Source organism: Neolamprologus brichardi, chromosome 3 (assembly GCF_056152115.1).
Source record: "Neolamprologus brichardi isolate AB-2024 chromosome 3, ASM5615211v1, whole genome shotgun sequence".
In the NCBI taxonomy this organism is placed as follows: Eukaryota; Metazoa; Chordata; class Actinopteri; order Cichliformes; family Cichlidae; genus Neolamprologus; species Neolamprologus brichardi.
In genome coordinates this window covers 1,420,117-1,430,000 of record NC_142106.1, presented here as the reverse complement: position 1 = coordinate 1,430,000, position 9,884 = coordinate 1,420,117, and the positions used below count along the sequence as shown (strand labels likewise).

Below are 9,884 nucleotides of genomic sequence, written 5' to 3'. Positions count from 1 at the left end.
GCCTTCATTCTGGGATCATAGCGTTCCCACAACACTTTAACATCTTCAGGCAGGTTTTTTGTGGTTTTGAAGGGCAGCTGGACAGACTCCGCCCCCTCCACCACCTCCACCTCCACCGGAATGACTGAGAAGACAATGAACACAACATGAGCTGTACAGACGGTAACAGCAGGTTTTCAGAGGTTCATTCTAAACATAAAATAAATGAAAGCACAGGGATATGAATGAGTTTGTGCTGTAAAGAGGCTCCTCCCACATGGCTGAAGTCATGACAGAGCTTCTTCAGCAGGTTATCAGCAGCTGGGAGATAAGCGTGAGCCTCACTCCAGAGCACGTCCACTGCTGTCCTGAATATAAAATGACTCATCTGTAAAAGTTGGAAACTTTATTTTGGACGGGAAAATAAAATCGCTTTGATTTAATTTGAATCTTTATTGAACTTGTGGACAGAAAATATATTTAGTTTCCTATTTGCATATTTGTTGTTTAATCATCTGAACATCTGAAGCTCTCCACCACATGACTGAGCACAACTCAAGGAGGAACATTTACTGTCAGCACATGTTTCCATGTCAGCTGCTGTTTACCACCACAGAAGAAGAACAGCTTGTCCACATGCAGCCTCTGTGTCAGATCAATGCAGTGAAGCACACACACTGTTTAGGAAAGTCATGCTGTGGCATTATGGGTAGTGTAGTAGGAGACACTCACATGACATGACGTGATGCCAGAAACTAAATAAAAGAACCGCAGAAACAACCAGAACGAGAAGCAGGAAAACCAGGAGAGCTGTGGCCCAGGATGGAAACGGTTCTGTGGAGAAACATTAAACAAACACAACATGACCTCTGACCTTAACGTCCTGCATTGACCTTTGGTCTTTATCTGCAGCTCTGACCTTTGACCTGCAGCGCTACTTTCTGTCTCAGGATGTCTTTGTCCCTGTGGATGGTGCAGATGTATCCTCCACCGTCTCTCTCTGTGGGGTGTTTCAGGGTCAGACTGAGGTCTCCAGTTCTCAGCAGGTCTTTGCTCATCTTTGTTCGGTCTCTGTAAAGTCCGTCCTGTTTCGTCAGGTCGTCACTTCTGTTTGAATACACATGGACCAGTTCTTGGTCAGAGCGAGTCCACTCCACTGTGGTGTCCTCAGGCAGGTCAGGTTTTGTTTGGCACGGCAGGATGACGGCGCCTGAGCCTCCAACGACCTTCACCTCCACCTGCTGGTCTGAGAGGACGAGAAACCACAATATCAACTGTAGAAGAAGAAACAGCAGACACACTGTAAGTAATAGCACAGTCGTGACCTACTAGATCTGGGTATCAATGTTACTGAGTCACAAGTAACAAAGTACAAATACTTTGCTACTTAAGTAAATTTTTCAGGTATCTGAACTTTCTACTTCTTACATTTTCAAAACAGGCTGGTGACTTTAGGTTTAGAGTTCATACTCGGGCTTGAAGTGGGAGTGCACGTGTCCGTAAGTCGCGTCTGCAGCACTACAGAATCGAGCTCGCACTGGAGAAGCGAGCGGACACCGCGTGATGTTTTTTTAAGTGTCGGCTAATTTCAAATGCAGTGTTAACAAACATCAGCAAACACACAAACTGTCTGTGTGCAGTTTGTCTCACAGTGTGTCGCAGCTAAAGGTCCAGCTGCTGTAAATCACAGGGAGAGAAAAGAAGATGGACAAAGATAAGAAAGAGGACAGGAGAAGAAGAGACGTTAGACTTAAAGCTTACATGTAATGTCATAGTTTTAATCACATATTCGTTTTGTATATGACGTGTTTGATAAATTACATATATTCATATTGTGAAACATCCTGCAAAACAAACTAAGCTCTTAAAAACGGAGCTTTAAAATGAACAGTTGTAATGAAACCCGAGAGATGGCGACAGACTGACTATTATTTTAATGGGCTGGACCACCATCGCTCACACTACCAGTTAGATAGTGTAGCAGTCCTGACTATATATGATGCAAACACATACAGTGTGTATTAACATGGGTTTTAATCAGGTTTGAAGAGCTGTTGTTGGATTATTCCTTACTTAAACTGAAACATGTAAAAGCTACACGTTAGCTGTTAGCAATGACTGATAGTCAAAGCACAACTTGAATCTCTCCCTTTCTAATTAGGTTCCTCCAACTATTTTCTTACCACGTTGATTTCACCTTCATCCATCTGTGAGAACACTCGAGTTTGTTTCACACAGAATTCAAAGATCTATGAGCATGACTTGGTGATGGGGAAGAACGAGGAGAAAGAGGAGCTCAGACAGACCATGAACCAAGCAGCCTCAGATCACAGGAAGCTTTATCAAAATGAAAGTCTGACGTCTAATCTTAAAAGCAGAGACGGTGTCTGTTTGGATCACACACTGGGATCTTCAGGGTCTTCTCCTGACTGACTTCATTAAAGCTTCTCTCAGCACCACCAGTCCACTAACAGACGTCTTACTTTAAGAGAGCCCAAAACATTCATTCTGTTCAGGTCAGGTTAATTACTGACCTTTGACCTGCAGCTGGATGTCTCTCAGTCTCTGATCTTCTGTCCCATCGCTGATGGAGCAGGTGTAGTTGCTGCTGTCAGTCTTTGTTGGGTTTCTCAGAGTGAGGCTGAAGTCTAGAGAGTCCAGAGCATCAGGTCTCATCGACGTGCGCCCGCTGTAACGCTGGTTTTGCCCTCTGAGATCATCTGCTTCTTCTCGTCTCACATGGACAGATTTAGGATTGAGATCACTACGAGTCCACAGCACCGTGGGGTCATCCTCAGGGATAAAACCCGAGTACTTGCAGGGCAACAGGACAGACATTACCCCCTCATACACCTCCACCACCGCAGGCAGGGCATGCTGGGAAACTGGCAGGAGACACAAACAAGAACACAAGAGTGTTTCAGTTGGCTTCAGGAAGTGACAAACACACAACGTCCATCACAGCCACACAATGAGTAATTACACAAAACCAGCGGATGTTTCAAAGGCAGCAGAGGTTAGTGACGACTTCCTTACACCGCGGTGAAAAACATCTTCTGAGCTTGTTGAAAAGAGAAGGAAGAGATTTTTTTGAGCTTCCAGCACTTTGCAAATTCCTGCTCGACGTCTTGACAGCCTCAGATTTAAACCCGGACATTTAGAGGCTGCTTAGTCGTCTAATCAACGCGACATTGTTGACTCAGCACAGATGAAGCAGGAAACAGAAGAAAACCTGCTTTTTACTTTTTATCCTCATCTTAAGTCAGATCTCTGTGGACGTCTGCTGCTCGCTGCTTTTACACAACAGCAGCTAACTGTGCAGAATATGTGTGGACGTGGATATACAAACAGTGCATGAGGTGACTGTCAATAATGGCTTCCATTATATTGTTTTGTGTGGCTTCTTTGTTTTAACAGTGTGTTGTTTTCAGTGTTGCTGGAAAAAGAGGATTTATAGAGAAGAAGATGAACTATATCTTATGTTTAAATGGTCTACAGCTTCACTCGCTGCCAGTTAAAAACACAACATAACACAAACTCTGCAGCAGCAGCAGCCCAGCTAACGGTGTGTTCACACCGAACGCGATGGACGCGAATAGAGCGTCAGGTTTACATGTAAAGTCAATGGAAAAGCGCGATGACGCGCGATTGTGGGTCCCGCGAAAATTCGGAAGCAGATTTGCGTCGCGAAAACGCCAAAACGCGTGAAACGCGCGTCAGTGTAGCGCGTCTGGCGCGTTTGACTCGCGAATAAAACCACGCGCGTGAGTTTTTGTGTTGCATTTTGTGCATACGCGCGTTTCGCGTCTACCGCTCGAGTTGGAAAAAGCTGAACTCCAGCGTCAAATCGCGCCGCGACAACCAATCAGGAGCCTGGTGACGTGGCTCTGACCTAGGTCAAAGGGGCAGATCCAGCCAAAGCCCTTCATTCTTCATTCAGTATGGAGGAAAAGCTAATCAGAGCCGTGGCTAATCACCCGGAGCTATATGATGCTAGCTACTACTTCTACCGAGACAGGAATAAAAAGGACCTAGCTTGGAGACACATAAGTGAGGAGATCGAGCAACCTGGTAAGTTCATTCCTCCTTCTTTTTAATTTTCAGACTGACCCGATGTACCCGCGCAAAAGCTAGCAAGCCCGCCTACTGTCCCGCTATTTTCCCACTGATGTACAAATACCTTTCCGCTAACAAGATAATGCGTTTATTCAGAGGACATCTGCAGGAGAAAGTGGAAGAGCCTCAGGGACACTTATAATAAGGAGAAGAAGACAGAGAAGGAGAAGGGGAGTGGGTCTGCAGCAGGATCGGGGAGAAAATGGAAGTTCTTCACGGTCATGGGGTTTCTGGACCCCTTCCTCACCCCGCGGGAGACTAGCGGTAATATGGTGCGGACCGTGGAGAACTTCTCCCCCGAGGACCAGGGACAGCCCGAAGAGGCAGCAGGGGAGTGTCAGTCAGAAGGTATGTTTACATTGAGTTAATGTAGGCAGTTAATTTATGCGTGTTGTCATACAGGAACATATTTTGTTTATTAATAAACAGTATACAGTAGTCCCGCTGTTCATCCGTCACTGCCTCGCCTGTTCGCTGATTTTTTTTATTGCACCGTACAGCTTTCAACGATGCGCATTGCATTCTGCAGCCCAAATGACAAATCTCCTCTGTGTCGTGTCTCCTGCGCTTGCCAAACTTATCATGTTTGGTTTTGATAACCATCGCGTCCAATAGAAAAAAACAGCACAAAAACACTGAAACTATGACCCTCATTCGGAAATACACACCTGCACCGGGAGCAAAAAAGGCGCACAAAAGTGGCGCCGCAGACGGAGAAAAAGCGCGGCATAATACTTTTACGTTTTAAAATCGACAAAGGTTTTCACTTTGAGAATCAACTTGTGAGAACTGTGACTACTGTTCATGTGCTGCAATAAATGAGAGACCACTGTATATAATAATAAGTATATAATAATATAATATTCTCTATGACTGTTGTTTTCAACCTGTTAACATCTAATATTGTCTTCATAGAGTCAAGTAATCATGCAGCAGAGTCCTCAGCTGTCTCTTCTCCTGGCTCTCCAGTCCCTGGTCCCTCAGCTCCTGCTGCTGCACCCACAGGTATGAACATCAAGCACTGACAGCTTTTTACTTGCTTGAATTCCCTTGTGATCACCTTTACTAAATATCTACAACCAATCTGTTTATATCCTGTTTTTTTCAATTTTGAAAATGAAAATCTAGTAGCAGCCTTCTCATTACTTTGTGTTGTTTTGTGCTGTGTTTTACAGGCCCACAGAGGAGGACAGCTCGAAGGCGGGCGAGGGACGGGTCCCAGGACGGTCCATCGGCGGTGGAGCTGGCCATCCTGGAGTCCCTAAAGAGGCCACGCCCGTCTCCAACAGAACATTTCCTCCTCGGCCTTGTTCCTGTTCTGGAGAGCATGCCGCCTCAGACACGAGAATTCGTGAAATTTCAAATTTATAAATTAGCTTTTGAAAACAGCACAGCTGTGTTAAATTTGGAAACATTGGACCCTAATGATCAGTAGTTTTCTGATGAGGCAGCAGCTCTCCAGGGCAGAAACAATGTTCTTATTTTTCTCCTCCTCCTCCCTGAGGCTCTTCCACTCCAAGCTGGGTCCTTTTTATTCCTGTCTCTCTGTAAATAGTTAAATTTCATATATTTATGATAAATGTTTTTGTTAATGAATTTATATTTTTTCAAATAAACATTTATAATGACAAATGTCTCTGTTCTACTACACAGCAAATATTGGCACCCGACTTGACACAAGTAGAATTTATTTCATATTATACTAATGACAAAACATACTATTACAGTGGGATGCAAAAGTTTGGGCAACATTGTGAAAAGTAATTATTTTCCTGTACAAATCATTGGTTGTCACAATAAAAATAGTCAAATATATCATATAGGAGACACACACAGTGATATTTGAGAAGTGAAATGCAGTTTACAGAAAGTGTGCAATAACTGTTTAAATCAAGCAGGTGCATAAATTTGCGACACAAAAAAAGAGAAATGAAATAAATATTTAGTGTATATCAATGTGTGTGTCTCCTATATGATATATGTAAGTGACATTTTTCATTGTAACAGCGATTCATACAGGAAAATAATGACTTTTAATAAGGTTGCCCAAACTTTTCCACCACACTGTATATAGGAACATAGTGAAGACAAGTTATTTAAGAGAGTAAAAAGAGGTTAGTTTATTTTGGAGTAGAGCTCCATTTATTAAGAAAAAATTAAAAGGACAGGAACACTCTTTAGAGGTTTGTGGGTGGCTCTTAAAAGAGCCGTTGTGGGGAAGTCACTCGGACTTCAAACAGGCTACTCCTTTGGTTGCCAAGACACAGCTCCCTCCACCGAGAAGTGAGCCATGAACTTCTCCCTCACCAGGACAGCCTCTCTGGAGGAGTTGTTTGCTGGCAAGGAACCTGGACAAAATTGTTTAAAATGAGTATTATGTGTACTGCAGTTACAAAATACATTATTGAAATTCCAAAATTACAAATTGCAAAACATAAATCTTACATAAAACCTTTTGTAATTATAAGGATAATTACATGATATATATTAGATATAATCTAAAACAGTCTGCGGGGATTATATACAAATATTCAACTATCCCAGAATTAAACCAGGTCTAAATAAAAAGGAGTGAGTATCACTACAAAGGTTAACTCAGTGGTCCTAATGCTACAGTTTGATATCAGCAAACACCGAGCGCATACTACATTGATATGACACCACAGCCATGCTATCATTCAAACACTGATAACAGCATAAATCGAATTAAATCGGGACTTGATGAGACCTTCTGAGTATCACTAGAAATATTATAAACAGTCGTCTCCGTACCACATTCACTGTTAGCATAGCACATCCATGTTAGCAGTGTATAAATGGATGGTTTAGCATGTATTAGCACAGGTATCAATAAAGGACTACTGTATTAAATACTTTTACTAACCTCAGGCAGATGGACAGGCGCTCTGCAGGTGGGATTGAGCGCCTGTAATTGGTGTCTAGGCGGGCGATTCTGGGACCGACCCGGGGAAGCAGGTCCTCAAACTGGCCGAGTGAAAGACGGTGATGTCGCTGGAATCGGCCGTCATCCAGGCGCAGCTCCTGGAGCAAATGGTGAAACTCACCAAACTGCTCATGCCTCTGGAGGACCTGATGGACCCAGGTACGGCGAGGGCGTCTTTTACGCCGCTGCTCTGCTCTCCACAGTACATAGAGAAGGGAGACTCTCTCTTCAAGCGCTAACTCGACAGCTGCCATCTTGCAAAGATACCGGTCTGGCACAACTTCCTCCCACATCCCTCCCACATTTCCGGTTCACGCGCGTCAAAATATCATATTTTGACGCGCGATGGATTTTTCTTGGACACGCGTTGAGGCGCGAATGTGCACGCGTCAAATTAGGGGCGTTTGGGGCGTTTTTGTTCGCGTCCATCGCGTTCGGTGTGAACACACCGTAAGAGTCCAGTTACCGCATCATTACTGTCCGACAAACAGGTCGGCGCCCTCAGCCGGGTCACGTGAGGGTTAAATATTTGCTCCAGTGCGTCACGAAGAGCGGATACAGAGGAACGGCGCCCCCACCAGGCCGCGGACACACACGGTTTATCACATGGTAAAGTTCACAGTAAACTCACGTCACACTTCTTATTGTTTGAAGGCACACGCCTGAGTGAGCGCGTGCGCCTTCAAACAGGATCAGAGCGATTTTCCTACCGAGCACGAGGAGCAGTGACGTCAGCAACGTCTTCATCCTCCGGGAGAAAATTCCGTTAGTGCTCGATACCACCACAGCCTGCTGCTGCTTCTTCTTCTGCTGTCTTTTTGTAGCGGTTGGCAAACAGCTTCAGGTGCGTTACCGCCACCTTCTGGACATCGTTCACACCTTTGTTTTCATATAAACACCTGTTGCTCTTAAAAACACAAATATCGCTCTATAAACTCCATGACCTGCACCTGTAACAGGGTCATAAATCACAGTGTTATAATTACACAAAATGTGTCCTAAACCCCCAAACTGCTCCTTTTATACCTGACTTTTAGGACCTCCAAGCCTGTAGTTATGTTCATTATCAGTTAGAGCCCCTCCTCATTCTTTTCTTCTTCTTCTTTGGTGCAACCCTATAAATACAGTGTACCCCTTTTGCCCCTTTTCTACAATTCCCCTGTGGGAGAGGTGGGTGTCATTTCTTTCCAACACTTTAAAACACACATATAATTCATATTTAGCCACCTGGATGTTTCTGATTGTGATTTTAGTTCAATTATTGTCATTATTAAGCCTGTTTTTTGTTAGATGTTACAAGTGTGTAGTATGTGTGTATCATAAATGTGTTTTAGGCGCCATAAATGCTAGCATGAATATATACTTCTTGCTAGCTTGGAAGTTGTGGTGGGTTGAGCTAACCCTCTTCCCCACTGTTTGTATTTGGTCATAGGAGCTGGAGTGGGCAAATGATTTACTTGGAGGCCTTTCTTTCTTTTACCTTTTTTATCAGGTATGTCGGATTTTGTGTTGTTGTTTTTGTTTTATCTTATGTCAAATATGTTACGTGTAAATGCATACTTTATGTTTAATGTAAAAATAAATGCTGCCCTTTTCTACAATTCCCCCGTGGGAGAGGAGCTGGAGTGGGCAAATTATTTACTTGGAGGTCTTTCTTTCTTTTACCTTTTTTATCAGACACACCACAGAATCACACCGGTTTCACACCCATTTGAAATATTTATGTTACCCTTAATTGAACTGTATTTTTCTGTAATTCAGATTTCTGTATTTGCCTTTCCCACCTATATTTACCACATTCTAACATTACATGATCAAATGCCTCCTGCCTCATGCTTATTCATCTTTTTAAGTGTGCTATTTAACCCTGTGTGACCAAATCTTACTCTTCAAATTATATCCTCGTTTTTTTTACTTCTCTGACTTCTTCTACTGTCCCACTATCTACCTTTACCTTAGGGGTGGGTTTTTATAATCGATTTATCGATTAAAATCGATTCTGGCTTGGATAACGTAAAATCGATTCATTAAAATCCTGAATCGATTTTTTAATATAAATTTATTTTGCCCGAAATGCCAGAATCTCTGGTGAAACCTCACAAAATTTCAACAACCACCAAACAGCTAAGACAGTAAATGAGAGCAGGAACACGGATTCTGCACAAAGACTTAAACACACAGCTCAACGGTGTTCTCACGGTCGGGGCTGAAAGCCGACAGCTCGCTGATTCTGATCTGTCGGCGGGTCCGCGCTTTGTCTTCACGCCCTTTTTTCGCTGATTCTAAAGCTGTTAGTTTGATGTCTCTCCAAACAATATTGACCGAACCAGCAGCAAAAGAAGATCCAAACTATGCTTCACATAAACATCGTCATGTATTCACTCTGACTTTTACTGTTTTGCTTCGACCACGATGCACAGCTCTCTCTCCCCCTCTCTCTCTCTGTACTGTTTTCTGCATTATTTGTTTGCTTGTTACGCACAAATCTATCGTTGTTTACAGGCTGTCGGCCGACGGTTTTTTTTTTCTTCGTTTTATATACTTCCGAAAAGAAAACCTAATTTCTGCCGTTCAATACTGAACAAATTTAAACTTTTTAAAATTATGCAAAATGCACAACGCTCAGCCGTGTCTCTAATAAAACCGCTGTAACTTCAGACGTAATGTTCATAAGTTGATTAATGGTTTTCTTTCGTTTTTGATGTACTGCTGAATATTTTTATAAAATCCAGGCCAGGAAAATCACCTTCATGTTTTTCTGTGTTTTATCTTCAGCTACTTTGACACAAAGGCCTCTGCTGTGACGCTCACACCTTTGATAAAGTCTTGCGTGTGTCAGCTTCCT

General features: G+C 43.1%; 2 protein-coding genes and 1 long non-coding RNA gene across 5 annotated transcripts in view; 1 reads left to right on the top strand and 2 right to left on the bottom strand.

Annotated features, from left to right (window-relative positions):
• LOC148103101 (butyrophilin subfamily 3 member A3-like) overlaps positions 1-7,842 on the bottom strand; it is a 9,570-nt gene extending 1,728 nt beyond the window's left edge. For 2 of the 3 annotated variants that reach the window (XM_087838612.1, XM_087838613.1), the window contains exons 1-5: positions 7,750-7,842; positions 2,514-2,864; positions 899-1,225; positions 712-813; positions 1-124 (exon numbers count right to left, since the gene is read on the bottom strand). The exon at positions 1-124 is cut by the window's left edge. In XM_087838612.1, the coding sequence (XP_087694738.1) occupies positions 1-124; positions 712-813; positions 899-1,225; positions 2,514-2,864; positions 7,750-7,786 (941 nt within the window). In that variant the 5' untranslated portion in view covers positions 7,787-7,842. Of the gene's footprint in view, positions 125-711; positions 814-898; positions 1,226-2,513; positions 2,865-7,701 lie in introns of all 3 variants that reach the window. The other variant, XM_087838614.1, reaches the window with a different exon arrangement.
• LOC148103103 (uncharacterized) lies at positions 4,009-5,613 on the top strand. The gene is made up of 3 exons (XM_087838669.1): positions 4,009-4,443; positions 5,011-5,100; positions 5,271-5,613. Exons 1-3 carry the CDS (start codon positions 4,317-4,319, stop codon positions 5,528-5,530), a joined length of 477 nt encoding a protein of 158 aa, XP_087694795.1. The 5' UTR covers positions 4,009-4,316; the 3' UTR covers positions 5,531-5,613.
• On the bottom strand, positions 6,201-7,494 carry LOC148103102 (uncharacterized). The gene is made up of 2 exons (XR_015718567.1): positions 6,980-7,494; positions 6,201-6,443 (listed from the first exon to the last, which is right to left on the bottom strand). It is a non-coding gene; the product is annotated as an uncharacterized LOC148103102 (long non-coding RNA).
• Positions 7,843-9,884: the final 2,042 nt, after the last annotated feature.